The 21,733-nt window shown below is 39.7% G+C and overlaps 1 protein-coding gene across 1 annotated transcript; it reads right to left on the bottom strand.

Annotated features, from left to right (window-relative positions):
• Positions 1–579: 579 nt before the first annotated feature.
• Positions 580–14,209, bottom strand: trhr2 (thyrotropin releasing hormone receptor 2). Its single transcript, XM_026311616.1, has 6 exons — positions 14,159–14,209; positions 13,011–13,766; positions 10,835–10,967; positions 9,681–9,832; positions 8,428–8,551; positions 580–1,465 (listed from the first exon to the last, which is right to left on the bottom strand). The coding sequence occupies exons 2-6, from the start codon at positions 13,391–13,393 to the stop codon at positions 905–907; spliced, it is 1,353 nt and encodes a 450-aa protein (XP_026167401.1). The 5' UTR covers positions 13,394–13,766; positions 14,159–14,209; the 3' UTR covers positions 580–904.
• Between the last annotated feature and the right edge of the window lie 7,524 nt (positions 14,210–21,733).

Here is a 21,733-nt window from a genome sequence, read left to right as displayed (position 1 = left end):
ACTGACATATCACTTAAATCACTGTATATTAACACTTATAGAAGTTGTAATAGAAGAGTAAGGAATACATATGAAGAAGTACATAGGCCTATGTGAAGCAGCAGAACAAACAGCCAAACAGCAGTCAGTGTCTACAGCTACTGTATTTGTCTTCTATTAACTCTGACTAACTACACACTATGTACAGAAAGACTAAGACAAAATGGCGTACTCACTATATATGACCCTATATAGTGATTAGGGAGGACATTTGGACACAGGCTATGTCTCCAAAACATCATTCTATAGTAGTAGGCGTAACTTGTAACACCTAACAACTATGTGTCACTATGTGTTGTAAACTTTCGAATAACATTTATGAACCTACGAAAAATACTGCAATTTTTTCTAAATTGTAATATATTTATCTTTAGTTCAAGTTTCAGTCGACTTGCTGTGCTACAGAAAAAATATATATTAGAATAGAAAATATAAGCACATAAATTCACTGTAGCAGATGATCATTAAGTCTTACTGTTTATACACAGTGTTCTGTCTTTCTTTACTATGGAAATTATATTAAATTATATATTGGATAAACCATTAAAACTGCATCACATGCAGATTCAGTCATTTTAATACTGCATACTGTTGGTTCAATAGAAGGTTTAGGTTGTGCCATTTTTTGTCATTGCTTGAAATGAAACCTATGCAGTCTGTTGTCTACAAGTTCCAAGTAGTGTAACCACAAATGTTTGATAAGCAATTTTGAAATCATTTGTGCTTCAAGACATAATGTCTTCCCCTCCTAGTGTGAAATAATACTTGTTCATCTTTTTACGTGTGACCTCAGTGGTCAAGGCAGAATCCACCCTTCTGAATTGTGCAAGTGACATATTATTTCTCTCTTGTATTATGGAAATATTTATATGTTGTCCTCTTCATTATTTGTTGTATGTCTGTCTGCACAATTTGAACGCTGATTCAGTTCCTCATTATAACTTGGTGATATCTCAACCAAACCCACAGCAAAGTTGAAAGTGGCTGGGCTGTCAGGGTGATGGTCTACTTTCTTTCCAGTGACTGTCTCTGGATGGCCGCTTCCATTCTGCTTTGAAGTTACATTAGTGGAACTATTCAAGGTGGCTCTCCTTGACTTTTCATTGGTTCCACTGCTATTAGGCTGGAAAGTTTGGGGGTCTCGGACAGTGCTGAAGCCAGTCTGGATCAATGACAGCATTCTCTGAGTTCCTTCCGGCCGCTGGCAACGGTAAAGCCCGCGAAATGCTGAGCGAAATTTCTGAGACATAGCATTGTATATCACAGGATTTATAGCACTGTTGGCATAGATGCATGTTCGACAAAACAGGAGGAACCAGGCATCCAGGTAGGGTGTGGACACAAAAGAGTTGATCAGAACTAATGTCCGGTAGGGCATCCACAGTAGTGCAAATAGGATCACCACTACTGCCAGCATCTTAGTCACCTGTAGGGAAGTAGTAGAGATACAGTTTGTTAAAACTCTATTAAAGCAGCTGAGACCAGAATTTTTGTTTAACTAAAGTCTAAATGTTACTGGAAGGAAAAATGTGGGCCAAAACAAATATCTTGTTAGATACAGTAATATTACCATTTCTTTGAAATGTCTGCAGGTCTTTGGTCATAAACCAAAGTAGGGGACATATTGAAGTTTCGATCTTATTGCTAATTAAAAATCAAAGTCAAAAATCAAACGTTGTTACAAGTCATCCTGGGCTGAATATAAATTTCTGTACTGAATTTAAATATAATCCACTTAATATTTGATGAGATATTTCATTCAAACCCACAACAATATATATATATTATATATATATATATATATATATATATATATATATATATATGTATACCAGCACAGTGGTTTCAGTTACATTAACTGATGGAAACAAATAATCAGCTCCTAGTTTTGAAGATCAGGTGTGGCAGTAATCAGGCCTGAGTGTGGCTAGAGGAATTGAACTCAGGTGTGATAAACCACAGTTAAGTTATGTTTTAACAGGGGGGCCAAACACTTTTTCACACAGGGCCATGTAGTTTTCCCTTAATAATAAAAACCTTCACACGTGAAGACGTGTTGCTACAAGCAGGTTGTCACCACCAGTGTTTAGTGAGCTGAAAACCATTCGTTTCCAATGTGTAATTACATTGTAGCGTATTAGAATTGACACTGACCGTCATGTGTGCAACAAATGTGAAAGTAGAAACGCGTGTGAAATTCAAACGAATATTCTCGCTAAAACACGCAGGACAACACCGCAACACGGGCACGATGCTCTCACCAAAAAATACACTTTTATTGAGGAAAGTTAATGTGCATGTTTTAGCCTGAAGTTTTGTCTGAACTGTGCATTTCTCCTTTCACATGCAAATGACTTGTTGCACATATTTGTTTATTCATATTCTTAGACTATGGCCCTTTGAATTATAGCAGCTTCTGTCAACAAACATAAGGATCATGACAGGTACCCTGCAATAAATCAATCCTGTTTTTTTTCCAAAACATACTAGAATTGTGATGTGCGTGGAATAATGTAATTATAGAAAAGGTGAGTTTAAAATGACAAATCTTGTATTTATTTATTTTTTTAAATTATAGTCTGATGGCTGAAAAGAAATTTAAACCAGTATAGCAGTATTTCACTCAGCCAACATCAGGGAAGGCCAAGTGCAATATCGGCCAGAAGTTGCTGAGCAAGGGAGCAGAAAAAGCAAGGACAAAAAATACTACAAACATAACAATAATACACTTTTTATTCCTGGGCACTTTTATACCTTGTGAGATGAAGGGGGAAAATTAAAATCGGCCAGACAAATTGGCCAAAAAAATCGGCATCATATATGGGCTTTCGGCTGCCCTGATTTCTAAATATCGGCATCGGTATCGGTTAGAGAAAACCCATATCGGTCGACCACTAATTATATCGTTGCTCTTCCAGTCAATATTTCTGTTCTTACTCAGTGCATGCACTTTAAAAAAATGATTGCCTCAAAATCTAATAAGGAATTTTTAATCAGTCTGTGCTTGTGGACAGTTGTGTCATTAGCATCTTTAATCGTGATATAAAGCTAAATAAAGTGGAAAGCGCTGTCTGTGGCTTACTTTTTCCAGCCAGACTGTTTTGTAACATGCTCATGAACATGCAGGTACAACAAGGTGGGACACAAAAAATTATGGCAGCCAGTCACAATGCAGTGTCACACAAAGTGTGTGTGAGTACTTGTGTTTCTTTGTGTGTTCAACATCCTTCAGCATGCCTTAACCCTCCTCCATGCACCACTCCACCACTGGCTCGTGACCATAGTAACAGCTCAGACAGTTCTGCACCCCTGTGAGACAATGGGGGATGGGTAGGTGCTGAGGCATTTAACCCATAAGACCCAAGTGATTAGTCTTATCATAGCATCAATAATGCCACACACCTACCCCCTCCCAGCCTCACCCCTCCATCTGCTAAGTTTGCAGCCCACCTTCACTGTGCTGTAACATTTCTGCTGAAACATGGCTGCTTTTCACTCCGTTTTATACACCACAGCAGAAAAAAAAGAAAAGCAGTGTGGTAGATTGATACCAGGTATCATTCCCACACCTTCTCTCATCAAAATGCTGTTTGAGATAAGGACCTATGCCCATGCTTTGAGCGCTGAGCCAATGAAAGCCACCTCAGCAGACAGATAAAAAAGGAAAATCTGGGCAAAACAATGCATTTAACTAAACCCAAAGGAAGTGGGGAGGAGCGCTTTCTTATTATCTCTGTGCTACAATAATGAGACAGAAACCATTGGGCTGACATTTGAATATACATATTATGACTGTAATTATGGGGTGCCAGGATAGTCTGGCATTTCAAATAAAGTGCTTTTTTCTCATTTTCTACAGCATCCTCCTAGACAACATATTCTCTAAATCCAGCTCTGCCCACTGAGCCAAAGAACTCACATTTAGCCTCTGATGCTATCGACTTGCCTAGGGCAACAATGACCAACTTCCCTCTATCTCAACATGCACTTCAGTAGATCACAGACATGAAGAAACTCTCAGAGATGAAAACTATACAGTAATCTCACCCCACACTGTATTAATCTCCAATCATAAAAGTGCCATTCTCTGACATACACAAGTTTATCAAACTCCTATCAGATTGAGTTGGCCTATCAAACGATGAATGAAAGTGCATGTGCCTATTGAAGAACTAAGAGAGTCAAATCATCTACAGTATTAAACACACTTAAATGCAAATCCCAAACCCCATTATGCAAATCTTTTGCTCCTAGATGGAGCCCCTCGAACACAGGGCTTGAGATTACAATCTTCTCTCACATGAAAGTTCAGCCTCTCAGAGGGCCGTGTTCGTGCACACCCATGTGAACACTACGACACAATGTATGCTAGACTGTACATCTGCATGGGAAGCACTCAAGCCCCACTAAATTAATCTGTTATTGTTTAATCTGTTCCTCCCACAGTCCAAACACATGCAATTTAGGGTTAGGTTAACTGGTGACTCTAGATTACTTGTAGGTGTGAATGTGAATGTGAGTATTTGTCTATGTGTGTCAGCCCTGTGATAGACTGGTGATCTGTACAGGGTCAGCAGGGACTGGCTTCAGCCTGACCCCAACACACTTGGCTCTATAGGACATGACCAGCAATTTTGGTGACCAAAGATGAGATCAACATGGGAGGACAGGTTAAATACATTATTAGTAACAAGAACACAGAATCAGCAGGTGGCATTTGAGTGAGTTTCAGTAATATGTGTCTCAAATCCTTTAAAAGCAGCAGTGGCTGGAGAGAAATTGAGGTATGAAAGAAAAAAAAAGTTCACTGCGATGAACACCTGTCAAGTTCTAAAATAAATGTAAAATGCACACAGTCCCTAATATACTGGAGGTGGTAGAATGAACAGACCACTGATGTAGGCAGCTGCTAAATATTAGCAGGACTTATAATAGTCATGCAGGCAATTAGTTTACAGTTTCATTTAAATTCTTCAGTCCCTCTCCTCCTCTGCAAACATATACAGATGCAAAACCCCAGTCCTATCAAGCCGAAAAATATAATAATGAGGCAACCCTTATACATTTAAACAGACAATGAGAAAATGTGGTATGAAGATTCAATTGATCAATCAATGGTTAGTTTAGGAAAACATTTAGGGTAAAAAAAACATTAAATCCTGATGTCGCTTGATAATATTGTAAAAATTAATGAAGGTGTCGATGTTGTGTCAGCAGTCTGTAAAGTAGGCCGGACTTTGGAGAGACTTTGGATACTATATTTCTTGTTGCTATTGTGGCCAGCTTCCCACACCTGCAGTAGCTCAGTCTATATTTAATTGTGGTTCATCATAAGCATCACTCATCATAATCGGTTGTGTTGAACATCAGAATCCATTCATTTTACAAGCTGTTCTAAGGATGTCACTCATCACACAGGGCAGCAGTAGTGATGTTTCCACAAAACTCGAGGTCACAGAATTAGATTCTGTTCGTAATTTTGTCATGAGTTGCTCTGCAGTCTGAGATGGCTTTCTCTCTCTCTGTTACCTTCTTCATGGCAATTCAGCTGGCCAGCTCCCTGTAATCCTCCAGTGTTTTCTGGATGCCACTGGCTGAACATCCCATCCCAGTTCTGTGACTAGTTGTCCTCCATGTTTTTTCCAGTGGACTGAATCTCGGTTTCTCCGAGTGTCTTCCAGGTTCCAGTTCACAGTCCCGCTTTCAGTTCCACTGGATTCCATGCCTGTCCCCTGCGTCAGATTTCTCTTTGCTGTACTTACCTGCAATTCCCTGGCTTCCGGAAATCCAAACTGCTCAAGCTCTGCATTCCTCTTTGCAATTTCCACGACGGATAACAAAGGGAAATAAGGTACTGTTGTCCACTGGTTCTACTGGACCTTCCTTCGGTAGTGACTCCGGTAACAGATCCTTCCTATCTCTGCTTGTTGGAATCTATGTTAATTCTGATTTTAAAGGAAAAAGTACTTAGCAGCCCTTTTTTCCAGAAGTGGCTCCAGCTACCTGTCTCTCCTACTTACCTGTTACCCACCAGGTTCCCTCAATGACTGTGGCTCCAGCTCACTGCCTCCAGCAGATCAGTTACTCTCCAGGGCTTTGACCAGGGTTCTGACCTCCAGGTTATCTAGAGACTCCTCGCCTCTGTGCACAAGTGACAGTGAACAGTCTAGTCTGCTGCTTACCTGCTTAAACACTTACCTGATTATAGTATTCTCCATTTATAATACATCTCTTCCTTTTAACAACAACTGTGTCATACAATATACAAGCCTGTACTGCAATATTGGGGTCCAGACTATTCAATCTAATACAAACTCTGACAGAACGAACTGGCCACTATGGACCCTGCGGTCGCAGAAACATTCCCAGATCCAACTCTTGTCAGAACAACAGAATAAAATGCTGCAACCGATGCAACAAATGACACAACCAGTCTCTTTCTCTCATCCACAGGCATCTGGTGGTCCTCTACCACCATCCAAAAAGCTCCAGGGACCTCATTCAGACCCTTTTTTCGGAGATCCAGAGCCCCTCTATAGCTTCCTTTTGCAATGTAACCTCATTTTTCAATAACCGTACAACACAACTCCGGTTCTTCCAAAATCTCCTTCATCATTGAATTACTAAGGAACAAAGCCCTCGAGTGGGCAGAAGCTTATATCACTTGCCATCCCATTGCTGAAATGAAATTCATTGACGTTATAGCAGAGCTGAAACGAGTGTTTGACCAACCTAATTAAACAGATGACACTGAGTAGGAGTTATTACAGGGGAAGCAAAGCCATCAGTCAGTTTCTGAATTCGCAATCAACTTCTGTATCCTAGCCGCAGAGACAGATTGGTTTGCTGGAAGTCTTTGTGCCATATTTTTTCAGAATCTAAACGACAGAATTAGATCAGAATCAGAATTAGATCACAAGACTTTCCTAGTTTCTGATGTCCTCCATGGTGTTACCTTCCTCGTGGGAATTTAGTTGCCAGCTTCCTGGAATCCGTGGGTTCACCTCCAGTGTTTTCTGTGTACCGCTTCCTGAACTTTTAGGGTCCTGGTATTTCAGACTTCCTGTTTGGGACTTTTATTTTGAAATTCACTTCCTGTATTTCCCTTGGCTAGTTTTGTTAACTTGGTCTTCATTTACCTGATTAGTTGCATCTGTGTCTGCTTCATGCCTGGCAATTACCAGAATCGGCCTCACCTGTGTCTCTGGCTTTATAAACAGATCTACAGCCATGCAGGTCTTTGCCAGATTGTGATGAGCTCATACTTTGTAGACTTCTATCCAGAAACCAGAGCTGGGGATCATGGATGGGCTGTAAACTTAGTTCCTTTTGTAATCAGAATTGGTACAGAGCAAAACAAAGGTCAAGGGTTTCCCAACAAAAAATAACAATATGACAGCTTCACCTGAATAGAAAGATACATGTGGCAAAAAGCAAGTGCTTTAAATCATCACGAAATAAATTATATTTTTGATTCAAAAGTGGTAAACAGGGTATAACCTTTGGAGAGTGTGGTCCCTGGGTCAGCCATCCCGACTGCCCTACCAGTATAAAAACTGCTGCACAGCTGTAATTTTGATCACATGACTACATCCCACTGTCTCTTCGTTGTCTCTCCAAGATTTCTGTATTCTAGCAGTGTCTGTATTTGCGCAGCCCCACAGATTCCACAGCTGTTGTTAAACAATCTGATAAGTACTTCATTTGAACCATACTGAGGCACTTGGGGGGCCAGTAGCAAAACTTATGACCTATTTTCTTTTACTTAATAATGATCATCTTAAATGAGTCATAACCTACCTTAGTAAAGGTGAAATACATTTATTTAAATAATAGGTCCTTTTACTCATTGTTTAAATATGTGAAAATCTTTATATAAAAATGTTAAAAACCCTCTGACATTCAGAGATAGATATTTCTGGACTAAATAGAACATTGCTACATCTCTCCTGAGTTGATAAAGGCCTCTGTAGGTAGATACTTTCAAGACCAAATAGGCTGAGCGAACATATTTTACACACAGACACAAAGCAGCTCTGCAGAGCAATACAATGCAATCTGACAGAAAGAGTAAGAAGACTCTTTGCTTCTCAGCTTCAGAAATAAAACCATTACTGCCATGATTGCCTTCAAGACATCATAACAGCCAGGAAACAGAACATACAAGCGGACGCTTTTCTGAGGCAATGAATGTCAGGAACATCATACCATGCTGTTAAAGTGGATTCATGACCTCTGTGTTAACAGAAGATCACACATAGAGCCAAAGATGAGTCAAATCGAGTCAAACGAGTATTTACTTAACAGAAAAACAAGATGTTAAAAGAACTAAGAACTGCACAGAGGACATTAATGGAAAGGGGGGTAAATGTGGGATGAGGCACAGACCTGTTTCCTGGAGGAGAGCACAGCCTTTGGTCGGATCTGGCGGCCAGCCTTTCCTGCTTCAGAGGCTTCCCTAAAGCTCCGATGCAGTGTAGTGGCACTGGTGTCAAGATGGTTGGGCAGGGGGCTGAACGGACACAAGCACCAGGTTAGGGCCATCATGTCTAGAAGTGTGGCATACATATATTAGTTGGCTGGGCTTTTGTTGATTTAATCAACATGTTAGGAAGTGGTAGGTTATGTGCTGTAGGCATTACTAAAAGGGATAGAAGCCTTAATTGGCATGTATTTTTGAATGTTTATAATAAAACTTTGGACTAAAACTATGAATATTTTATGTCAATAATGAATATGTTTATCTGCATATTTTCATTCCTTTTTCCCAAAAAATTAGAACCTTTTATTGTGGAGGACCTTCTGAAACAATCAGAACGAAACAAAAACTCAAACTAGGATTTCAGCCTGAGCCAATATTATTTAACAAAGGCTTGTAACGTTTGACATAAGCCAAACGTAACTGTGTTCTGCCAAAACCCAACATTATCAACATTTTTAAATACTGCAAGAAATGTTGGAACATTTGCTAAAAAAGTGCACATTTATAATAGAACTATTTGGAAATGACAAAATATCTCTAAATTTAAAAATTCTGTGATTTCTGCCCCTGGCTGCAGAAAAAACAAGCTGCAAAGACAACACTGTCATATTCTGAAGTTTTTTTTGGTGAATATGTGATTTATTTACACATCCATCAGACGTTGTAACATTGATTGGGATTGGGATTGGGATTGATTTCATGTTTCTATCCATCTGATGAATGTGATACAGCACAACAAGCTGAAAGACACTAAAATGCTCTACAGTGGAACTGGAGTGTAGGTTCTGTGAGTTTACTATAAGCAACTCCTTTCCCCAGACACATAATTATCAGCACACACTGTTAATATAAAATTACTGATTAGTGCAATTTAACAAAAATATGAGCAAAACAGGTGTCAGTTGTCAAACACCATTAACATCATGATGAGGTGAGTTTTCATGTCTATGTAAGAAAATGAGATTAGCTACAATAAGTGGGAGTACTGCAGTTTTATAACATCTGGGGACTCACAAGAAATTGTTTTAAAACAGAATGGTCAACCCAAAATGCCTAAGGCAGACGTATCATGACTTAAAACCTGTGATCCCCCATAATGAAAGTTGAAAAGTGTGAATTTTGAGTGAAAATTGGAAGAGTGAAAAAACTTCTGCAGTACCTGAGAAAGAGTATCCGTGCTATCAGGCCGTACAGCACGATGGCGAGAAGAAGTGGGATGACATAGAAAATGGCAAAGTCGATGAGGTAGATGGGCAGGTAGAGCTCCCGTTTCACTTTGTAGCCACACTGCACATGTCCATCCTGGCTGACCTGAATATCCCACAGTTGTTATCATAGAGATGCTGTAATAAAAGAGGCTAGTGGCTCACAGACAGGCCCTTGGCTGTTATGCACATAATAATCTTTCACCTCTCAACACAATAAATCCACTCTTAGAAATGGCACTGAGCTTTTAAAAAGCTTTTCACATTCCCCTGCATTTGAAACAGAATTTGTACAAGAAAGATTTTTGTCATCACAAATGTTTTATTATTCTCTTCATGACTCATGTACTTACTGAAACACTATGTGGCCTCTGTAAGTTGTACTATTGTGTTTTTAGTAGGGTTTAAAAGTGTATTCCCATTTAGTAATCTATCTATCTGAAAACATACAGTAATGTTAAATAAGTATAAAATAAAAGTTTGAAAAAAGTTTGCGGCCAGTTGAAACAAACAACACTGTGTATAGGTGCACCCCATTCTTTAAACATGAATAACATGGACAGCTAGATGTTGATAAGGTAAAGGTGAAGCTCATTGGTTAGTTGTTGTCGTATGACCTGTGGTGCATTGCTGTATTCTGAACGGTTTAAAGTAATCATGAAGAGCAGACCATCTCTCCACATATTTGTGCAGACTGGAATCATACATGTCCAGGAGGATAAAACTGGTCATTAAAAATTAAGGCTGCTAAAAATAATTTTAAAAAATAAAAGAAAGGACTCTGATGAAGCGTGTACTGACTTTTGGTTCTTAACTAATATTTCATCATAGCTTAATTAGTCCTGGGTTTTGACAGAAGCTGTATTAAATAGATAGGATGTTCAATTACCTAACATATTAGTGATGTTCACAAGGGCTGTGCTCACTTACATATATGGTATATAAAAGACCCTTTATAAAGAATGCTGTGGCCACAGTACACATGCCAGTAAACTTAACCTCTCACTTTCTTTTAGATCAGCAATTGAAGAATTTTCTGCTGTGGCCCACATCCAATTAAACTAGTAACAAACAAAATGTGATTCTAGATACAGTATATGTCTCAAACCTGAATGTCCACTAGGAAAATCCACAGCATGCAGTATACACAGGTGAAAATCCACACGCCACCAATGATCCGCTTGGCCCGGGACACCGTACACACTGTCTGAGCCTTCAATGGATGGCAGATAGCTATGTACCTGCAGGCAACATAAGGTCAAACATAGTATTTTTTCATGTTAGTAAGTAGATACCATTAATTTCACCTCCTCTCTAGCTGAATATTAAGGGGCTAGGGACTCTCATGTTATGTTTCCTGGATGCTAATGTTTTGCTGGATATTCATTTAGTCAGACTATGGTTAAATTATTACTCTGCAGCATCTCCACAATGCCTTACAGTTAGCGCAGTCACAGTGGTTGTTTATTTAAGTGTATTTTTCTTCGTTCTTTGTTGATGAGGATTGAGATATTAAATGTATTAGAGTGACAATGACAAAAAGATGCACCTTTCACATTTATGTTATGTTTCCATTAATCTGAGGAGATTCAGACTTGTGCCATGCTGAAAGAAAGAAATCTTATGTCCTTTATAAAGTCAGTAGAGTGCATATTCAGTTAAGGGAATACTGTGTAAAAATCAGATTAACATAAAAGAGTGCATGTCTGAAAGGAGATGTGGAGAATAAAAGATGTCTTTCCTTCTTGAATCATAAACAGAAAGGCCAGATATGCACTTGGGATTTTTATGAAACATTTCCTAAAAAGCAGTTTAGACTTGTATTTGATAAAAGTTTCTAAAATAAAAAGGATTCTGTACAAGAATGTAATGCACTTTCAGTATCCATTAGTGTTGGCCATTTCCATGGTATATGCTATGTGAATTTCACGTGGTAATTCTTTTCCATGTAATCCAAATAAAGTGTGATTTGTGTGGGCATACGATCATTTGCAAACATCTTGTTAAAGAAGTAGCAACTCTGATTATCCTTCTGACCTGACTCCTACCTGCTACTCTTTGCCTGACACGAGGAGCACTCTGATCTGCCTGTTTGATCTCACCCTTGCCGGCTACTTGTTGCTGGTCATCTTGCCTGGACCGGTTTCTGACCCAGTTTATGCTATGGACATAAATGTTTTTGTGTATTAAGAACTTAGAATCTTCAGTGTTGCCGAACGAATCCTAAGTTAACTTTTATTCTCCAGTAACATTTTTTTGTTTCCTGTATTCCAGAATATTGGGACTTTGTTTAAATGTTCAAGTAATTGTATCTAGTATTTTGGTTGAGTCTGATTACATTACGTGTTCTCTGTATTACCTGTTGGACCTGACCCTCTATCACAGCTACTCATGTTTTAAATAAATACCGTTGAAACTGCCTGCTTGTCAAGCTTCCTTCTCTGAGCTCAAAACACAAAAATCCAAAACCCTAACAGTTATTTGTGACCTCACTCTGCATACATGCAGTACAGTCACACAGTGTTCCCTACACAATTATGCAAATGTTAGGGAAAATGTCAATTGATGCTATCTGCTACTTGTTACCCATCAACAGGTAGTATTGACCAAAATACTGTGTGGTCTTTATCTCATATGTCAGCTTTCTGCTCTGAAGGATGAAATATTTTTTTAGTATTTAGTAAATAATTTTTTAGGTTGAAACTATACTTAAGTAAAAAACTATAAGTCCAATATTCCCACAGACTGTGCCATTTCAGTTATTCCAAATGCTATGGCAGGCACCATTTGTGGAAAATATTGAATTTAAAACTTAGCTTTCCCCACAGGCAAATATTTTATTTCCAGGCAGAGAGTAGATGACTTACAAATAGGCTTATACTTTCGAAGGCAAAAACCTGCAGCTGAATAACAGATAAAAAGAGAAGTTTGACTTTTCCCCCTGAAAGTCACCCAGGTGACAGGTGAGGTTCAGAATCTGCATTGCACTGAGACATCTTCTTTTAACCAAAAAGTCTGAATGTCTTTCATCCTGCAATTTACCAAAAAAAAAATCATGCAAGGCAGGGTATAATGTAACCTAATCTCATCAGTGTTTTAGCAATTAGATGATGTCCAGGATGCTTCTTATATGTTTGCATTGTTCATGTTAAATATTTACATAATTTACCTTTAAAGCAATAACAAAAAGTAAACGTAAAATACATGGCAATAATAAACTATCAGTGAAATGTACTGTCAATGAAAGTTGTTCTGAGATGTGGTGGTCATTCATCCATCCTCACCTCTCCACAGTGAAGGCAGTGATGGAGCAGGAGGACACATTTATACCCAGGTACTGAAAGTAGGTGATCCCCAGGCAGCCGGCATGGCCAAAAACCCACGTTCCTCTTAGGCTGTCCGACACATTGGGCAGCCCCGCTGCCACCAGCACTGTCAGATCAGCTATGGCTAGGCTGACCAGGTAACAGTTGGTGGGTGTCTTCATGTGGCGTGTGGTGAGGACCACGAGGACCACCATGATGTTTCCTACAATGCCCACGCCACACACCAGCAGGACCAGGAACACTGACACTGTCTTGTACTCTAATGACTCATGAACAGAAATGCTGGGACTCAGAGAGATGTTTGTTGGGGTGTCAATTCTGGAGCTAATGTTGATGGTCATATTTTCTAATAACTGGCTTTTTTACTCCCTGTTTGTTAATTGTAGGTTAAGTTTATTTGATTACTATTAAGTCATGAGGGGCATGACTGAAATGTCACTATGTTTTATCATGTTCAATTGGAGCATTAACTCATATTTAAAGCTAATCCAGCTAAAAGTAGCAAATGAGAAGTTTAAACTTCTCATAGGTTAGACTGAGTTGACTTTAGACATGAATTTGCTTGTTATAAGACAATCACTGAAAAGGGGAAAGAAGCACTGTCCTTATTTTCTTGTCTTTCATATTTCTTTCTATCTTTCTTTTAACTCTTATAAAAGAGTAAATAACATGTTGATCATACTCCAAACCCCACTCAGGCTCCTGTTCTGTCACCTAGAAACAGAAAATGAGTTCACTTAATTGGACTTAAGTGTCATAATATCTAAGTGTCAGTGTCAAACATACACAAGAACACACACAGAACATCACTCTGAATCCATCTGGTATCTACAGTTCCAGCTAGAATCAGGTGATGAATGCTCCTTGGAAGCAAAAGTGCTTATGCAGAGAGAGCATAGAGCAGGGGTGGCCAGTCCTGGTCCTTGAGGGCCACTGTCCTGCTTGTTTTCCAGATTTAATGGACTGAACACACCTGGTCCAGGTAATGAGCAGTGGGTAGGACAGAAATAGTTCAAAAACAAGCAGGTCAGTGGCCCTCGAGGACAGGAGTGGACACCGCTGGCATAGAGTATAGTTTAAGCAAAGCAGTAAAATGTAACACATACTGTACTGAGTAGGAAAGTCCGTCCATCCATCCATTATCTATACCCACTTATTCCTTAACCAGGGTCACAGGGATCTGCTGGAAGCTACCCCAGCTCTCTTCGGGTGAAAAGCAGGGGTACACCCTGGACAGGGAGTATGAATGTGCTTAATATAAAGTTCACAGCAATTGGACCAAGATTTTCTTTCCTGTGTAAATGTACAAATCTGTTTAAAATCCCTCCACTGTTCAAAAGGAAACCCTGTCAGGAGAAACAAAAAGAGAAAAGAGATGTATACACTCAGAGAAGGCTGTGAATCTACCAAGAGGTCAGCACTGTATAGCATTAAATAATGCATGTACCCTTTTGCACTGTTCCCCTGTAGGTCCACTGACCTCAGATTGAGAGCCAGAGCTGAATATACACCTGGTGAAGCATTAATGAGAACCAATGTTGATAGGGTTTAATAGCCAATATTCAAATGAGCCATTTAGGTGCTGCTGAGCACGCAGTGTAGCAAATAACCCTAAATACTGCAAGTAAACATACTATCCATCCATCCATCCATCCATTATCTATTGCTTATTCCTTAACCAGGGTCACGGGGATCTACTGGAACCCATTCCAGCTCTCTTTTGGATTAAAGGAAATAAACACACTAATTGAACATATTAACATAATTTTAGGGTTTGTTCTCTTCACATAATGCACTTAAGATGCCTCCTAATGTATTTTTGGGTAAAGTTACAGCTGCATTCCTAAAATTCTGGATCCTGCAGAGCTATTGCTAATTAAAGATGTGTCCATAACTAAAGTGCTTAAAAAGGTTTTGAGGTTACTGCAGGACAAAGTCCCATTTTTTCATTTAAAGAGTTCTGAGGTTTGTTTGAGGCTTCATGTTCTGCTGAAAGCTAATTAACCAGTGTGCAACACTATGAAACATTACAAGGCATCTGCAGCTCTTTTTCACTCAACTTCTAGCCCTGGCACACGCAGAATTTGGACCTCCTGCCCCCACCCCCGAAGGGCTGCCTCTAATAAATTGAGGTGGACATGAAATGAAAAGTAATTTAGTTCCACTATTCTGCCATCAATCAGTCTGCATTCACTCTCTATTCCATCACACATCCACTACTCAGTACAACTGAACTGCACGTCTGATGATCCATCATGTTTGGCTGAGTGATATGGCTCTGGAATACTGTTTGGCTGGAGGGCATCCTGTTGTACTGTGGTTTACATACAGTGATTCAAAGAAATGTTCATGAGAAATAAATAAAAAGTAGGAAGATCTTTTATAAACTATGTATTTCCAAAAATGTAGAACTATTATTGTGTTAAAGAAGCAAATCATTTTGGAAAATACACTTTTTTGTTTCCACCTACCAGGACTCTCACTTTTAAAAAAAACAAAACATTAAAACACTGATGCATTGTTTTTACACTTTTGCACAAATTAACAAAGCAGGTATAATCTGTTAACTAGTTTGGTGTATAGTGTTGTAGAGGTGCTGGAGCCAGGGCAGCTGTCACACACTGTTTTTAGTCTTTATGCTAAGGTAGAACACCCAGGTCTTGCTGTTTCATTTAGCATACAGACATTTGTGTGGTATCAGTCTGAGTTTCCACTGAACTGTGGCCAGAGTAAGTTGCAACACTGGCATTTGAACCCACTTACTATTATGTAAGGTAGCTGGTATGACCCAGTCTGGATTCAACTCTGGACCAAAGATTTAAAACACAATAATAGATTTTTGGTAGCTAAAGTCTGACTTGCGACATAAATAACAAAATATGAATTAATGACTGATCACCTGTCATAAATACGGCTCACCACACACTTCTACATGCTGTTTCTTGAAGGCCATAAAATTAAATTTGGGCTCACTTATGCTGAGCTGTGGCCTATCAACCCCAAGTGACACTGATCCCTCTTCTCTGCTGGCCACGTCAGAGGTGCTTATTCAGTTTCATTTCATCACTCCCCTTGCTTCACTTCTCAGTTGTACTCATTCAATCCAGCCTTCCTTACCAAAGGTGTGGCATCACTGTGATAGAATTGGAGTGAATAAAACATAAAGCTATACAAGACAATTGATATTGTAAAAAGACCAATAGCTTGATATTCCTAAGGAAATTCAGTAAAACTGACCTGTTTCTGAGAGTGGGATGTGAATTTACATGAAGGTTCCTAACAGGTGATTTACCCTTTAAAACAAGTGAGAAGACATACATACTGTAGTATATATTTGAGTTTCCCAAAGAGTTCTTCTATTTTACATTGCATTGGTGTTCTGGAAATTGCACAATTTTAGATCATCAACTCTTCAATCATGCAATTTGTCTCTCCTTTCTTTCTGCCATAGCTACCTCTGTTAAACAGTAAATGAATAAATGCCATTACCATCTGGAAACCCTGGCTGGAGCTTCAAGCTCAAAGATGACGGTTGAAAGACAGACATGACTATATAAATTACAAACTTCCAATTAGTGTATTATAATTATTTGTTTGCAAAGAAAAAAAATAGCATTTACCTTCTGCGCCCGTGCATCGTGGAGACATCCTCCTTTGTCAAGCCCGTTCCTATCTATACAAAATCATTTTGCGCTGTGTGTGTCTGTATGTGAGTCGCATCAGAGTGCTGGTTAAAGTATATTCGGCAGCAAAACCATGCCCTAACTTCGAGTGCCCTGCTCCTACTTACTGAGCTTCGTCACATTCACACAGACTTAATGTGGGAATCGCCAATCGTGTCTTCAAAATAAAAGCCCAATAGCCTACATATTTTTGAATCGGGCAAAGGCACGTCTTCAGAATAACCCGAGGGTTGCATATTAAAAATAATAATAATAATAATAATGATGTGTGATAGGCCCACTGGAGGATTGAATCGTTTCGCATGGTATGTATTATTATATTATTTTGTTAGGAGGTGCATAGGCTATCTGTCATATGCTCTTGTACTCAATGAATTTATCTACCTCTTTATCATAGGAGATCACACACACACGCTCTCTCTTTCTCTTCCAAATAAATAGCATCTGGAGACATAAGACATGAAACAGGAATTAGTTTCATTCAATATTTATTTACACAGCAAGATGGTAATTTAAATACTGCCTTACTTTAAAATTTGGTCACCATAGACCACAACTGAAACTGTCCCTAAACAGCATTGAAATCAAAATCAAAACTATTCACCTCTCTTCCCCCTGAACAACTCTGAACGTGCTAAGATTTTTTCCACACTGTCTCTACAAGAAAATAGTTGAAACGTTTAGGAATATCAAATATCATTTACCCCCAGCCTAGATAACTTGTAGTAGGATATAGGTCTTAAACAGCTTATGGCTGTCATTTGCTGTAAAGTTACTGCCATCTAGTGGCTGAAAACTGTATGTACAAATGCACAAATTCAATAATTCCTGATCCCTAATAATTGGAGTTATGTGAACAATACCACGATATACGTAAATTAATTAATAATAGAGTTTTATTCGCTTTGACTGTTCCTTATTCCAAAATTCACATAAGACATGATGCCAATGTTAGCAAGCCATATCAAATAAAGGATTCCTATAAATCCAAAGATAATAGTATGCCAATGTAAACTGCAAAAAGAGTATCTGGATCCAACCCAGGTCAGAGTCAGAATACATTTTATTGGCTACTTTTGTGCACAAAACAAGGAATTTGAGTCTGGTTCGCTAAGCCCTCTATGAACAAAAATTAACCTAAAAGTTAAACTGAACTGAAGATCAAAATTTAAAAAAAAAGCAAAAAAAAAAAAAACTAGAATAAGAAGTGATATGTACAAGATTCTGAAATAAATATTTTTCTATATACAATATATACAATCTGTTACGGTCCATGTTTTGGCTTCCTGCGTGGGATGCATTTCCTGTGTTTGTGTTTTAGTCCCGGTTATTTTTATGTTTCATTACATTCATTAGTTGCCCCCATGTCTGCTCTGCTCCCTAGTGTTCTCCACCCTTTGTCTCTCCCCCTCAGTGTTTATATATACCAGCCCTGTTCCTTTGTTCCCCACCGGACTGTACTGTGAACAAACTGTGCTTCTGTGAACTGTGTTACTGATCCAAACCGAACTGATTGTCTGACTGAATGTAACCCGTGTCTTCAATTCCTGAGTTTTGGTGTCTCCTGTTCTGGTGTCTCCGTATCCTGTCTCCCTGTTCCTGGTTCCTGTGCCTCCTGGTTCCTGTCCCTGTACACCTCCGTTAAGTTTTTCCTGTTTTGGCATTCAAATAAAGTTTCTGTCTGGCAACCTTGGGTCCTGTGGGAAATCCCATCATTTTTACCCAAATGCAACAGAACAACCAGCCAGTAGGGGCCCAGAGGACAGAGTCTCCAGCTCCCCAGCCAAGGTCTCCAGCTCCCCAGTCTGAGTCTCCAGCTCCCGGACCTTAATGTGCGACTGCGTCCCCACTGAAGCTTTGCTCCTGCTTCATGTACCGCAGTTCTGTCCCTGCTCCATGAACCTCAGTGTGCTGATGATGGCATCCCCACTGAGGCCCCATACTCCTGTTTCTGGTCTTTCCAGTGGGCTGGCTGACGACACTGGCGCTCCTGTTCCAAGTCTTCCCAGTGGGTCCGCCTGCCATGCGGACCCCACTGCATCTCCTGTTCCAAATCTTGGTCGGCCCGGCCTGCCGCATTCCTATTGCCTGAGCGGCCGTCCATCAAGGCTGTTGTCTGGAGCTGCCCCGGACTCCGGTATGCCTGAGGGGCCATCCTCTGGAACCTCCCCAGCCTCTGGTTTGCCTGAGGGACCATACGATGGCACCGCCCCGGACTCCGGTTCATCTGAGGGGCCATCCTGCGGAGTAGCCCTGGACTCTTGGTCTCATGAGGGTTCATCCACCCGCCTGAGCAACCCTGTATTCTGCGCCTTCTGTGCCATGATCCTGGGTCACCCTGGCTCCTGGGGCATCATCAGGGCAAACCTCAAGACTCTTAGAAATTCCAAGTTAACTTTGCAGTTAATGTCAATGGGATCAGTTACATTCAGGAAGGTAAGAGTGAGAGACTGGAGAGCCTGATGCTGATACTGATAATCCCTATGTAGAGGAGAAGCCAGGGGTGGGACAATACTCATCTGGAACCCCGTATTCAATGGGCTTGGCCTGTCAGAAGTTATATGTAAATGCTGTGTGACTTTCCCAATGGGTTATTTTCAGAAGTCAAGAACCCTGCCCATAAGAAATGGTAATTCTTTCCTTTAGAAGTTAGATAAAGGCAAGGGTTTTCCATTATTAAATTGGATTTTGCAGTTATTTCATCCTGCCATCATGCCAGGGGAACATGAAGACACTACTGTTTAAGACCAATCTTTTGCTGGACCTTGCATCAGCAAAATGTGTCAGTGATGTTCTTACACTGTCACTAATTGTGCAATGCACCCAGTTCCCACAAGGTGATTCTAAAGTTAAGGTCAGGCCTATACCTGTCTTTGTGCCCAAAATTCCATCATGGATGTGTGTTCTTTTGGAATTAAAAGCATTTTCTCTTCTTTCATTTTCCTCTACTGAACATGAACGCCTGCACTCTGTCAGTCCAGTGTGTTTATAATGAAAGAATATGTCAGGAATCATGTGTTTGTTTCATCGGTTCAACTTCCCATATAGGGAAGCCAGTCTTCCTCTACTGGATCGTGGGGGAAACTGATATGGCCTATACCAACAAAAAGATTACATGTGGGCTTCTTGCTCATTCCACTGTAAGAATGGTACCTTCCTGTTTCAATTAAAGAGATATGTGCAATGGCAGAGTACATCATCTTTAATCATTGCTAGGGTTTATTACTTGGATGTCACTGACACACCAATCTGAGCGAGTGCTTACACTGACATTAAACCTTCTAGGCTGGCAGTCAATCATAACGATATCCCCATGGTGAGATGCTGACACAGTGTTTGAAAATAAATTTGAGGTTTGCTATGACCACTGTTCTCTGGTAACATGAGTTGCCCCCTCTCAGTGTAAAAGGGAAGAATAGGTGAATTTATCTTGAGTGATAGTTGATGTGGCATTAAGACTTTTAATAAGGAAGGAGTGAGGTCCATTTTGACATAAGCCAGTTCGGACTGGAATAATAATAATTCTGAGGATAATACAGACATAGGTTTTCTCATTGTGAGACACTACTCATGCTATCAGAGAACATAACAGTGATACGTAACCTCGGGTTTTGTGTGTAATTAATTAAAAATCAATCAACTGAAATAGGGTTTTATCTTTTTTTTAATAATGAAAGTGTTAATAATAGTCTACTAAAAAAGGAACTGAAATGGATAGGTACATGGTTTCTCTTCTTCACAAAAAAGATGGAAGAGAAGGGTGGGTCCTTGGAAGAAGACCTAGTTTCCCAAGGACTATATCTCCCAACATCTGGAGTTAAAGTTTCTGTCGTCCTATAGGTCAAAAATCACTTTAGTCAGAGTCTTTAGTCTGATGATACCAGCCTGGAGTTCTGCTTAGCCTGGATTCAGCTTCATTGGGCATACTTAGGCCATTTAGTGTAACACTCACAGAGCTCTTACTTGCTCCATCAGAGAGTTCATACATTCAGTGGTGCCAAAATCATTTGCTTTTTCCCACTGTAAGGCTTTCACCACGTAACTGTCCCTTCACAGCAAGAAGATACTGTGTTTGAACCCTGGTAACCCTAGTAGACCCTTTCTATATGGGGTTTGCCTATTCTCCCTGAGTCTGCATGGGTTTTCTGTGGTTACCTCCTGCAACTCATATAAACCCCTCTGTATTCCTAAAAGTTCTAAGAATCCTCTCAGAGAGCTCCTAATGTACATTTAAAACTTATCTAGGAGGCTTAACTTGAGAGTGATTCAGTATTGTAATGGCTATGGTGTTTTGTTCTGTTGCCTGGGTTGTTCCTGGGGGTCCAGGAGGGGGAGCTAGACAGATGCATCCTACAGCATAGAAGAAGAGATATACAGTGTGTGTGTGTGTGTGTGTGTGTGTGTGGGGGGGGGAGTAGACGAGAAACAGAGAAAGAGAAAGAGTTGGCGGCGAGCGAGCGCTATCAAGGGTTGTTGCACAGCGTGGGCTACGGCTGAAACAGTAGCTCTGTTCCTGTTCAAGGCTTTAATAAAGCAAGAGTTGAAATATAACGAGTCGTCTGTTGGCTGTATGTGCAGGGGCATTACAGTATCAATCTCAGAGCAATTCTTAGCATGGAAAAGACAAAAACTCTTGTCTCAATGAGCATGTGGGGCTGACCTCGTTGCTAGGTATGACGCATACTTTTGAAGACTGGTTGCCAAAAGAAAAAAAAAGCTTTTACTTTTTTTACTTGTATATTTTACAAGCATTTTTATTCCATTTAAAAGTAACCAGACAAAAGTGGCCAAGGTGTTTGTTCTCCTTTTCTAAGCCTCTTATCTTTACTAGGATCTACACTTAAATTTTCAGGGAAATCGTTGGAAAATGCCCACAACTGTAAAGAAAAAAAAACTTATTTTAAAGTATATAACAATCATAATGTGATATAATATAATGTAATAGCTAACACAGTTTGTACTACAAATATTATTTCAATTTTTGTGTTGTTTCTGATC

The sequence above is a fragment of the Mastacembelus armatus genome, chromosome 6 (genome assembly GCF_900324485.2).
Source record: "Mastacembelus armatus chromosome 6, fMasArm1.2, whole genome shotgun sequence".
Lineage (NCBI taxonomy): Eukaryota > Metazoa > Chordata > Actinopteri > Synbranchiformes > Mastacembelidae > Mastacembelus > Mastacembelus armatus.
Note: the sequence above shows the minus strand (reverse complement) of the source record. Positions and strands in the feature narration are given on the sequence as shown.

What these genes read in the sequence shown, in the direction of transcription:
- trhr2 (XM_026311616.1), bottom strand. Translation starts at nt 13,393, where the DNA reads ATGACCATCAACATTAGCTCCAGAATTGACACCCCAACAAACATCTCT. An exon ending in ACTGCCTTCACTGTGGAGAG is followed by an intron (nt 10,968 to 13,010) that starts GTGAGGATGGAT and finishes TGTTGCCTGCAG; the next exon opens with GTACATAGCTATCTGCCATC. An exon ending in GCACGGATACTCTTTCTCAG is followed by an intron (nt 8,552 to 9,680) that starts GTACTGCAGAAG and finishes GTGTCCGTTCAG; the next exon opens with CCCCCTGCCCAACCATCTTG.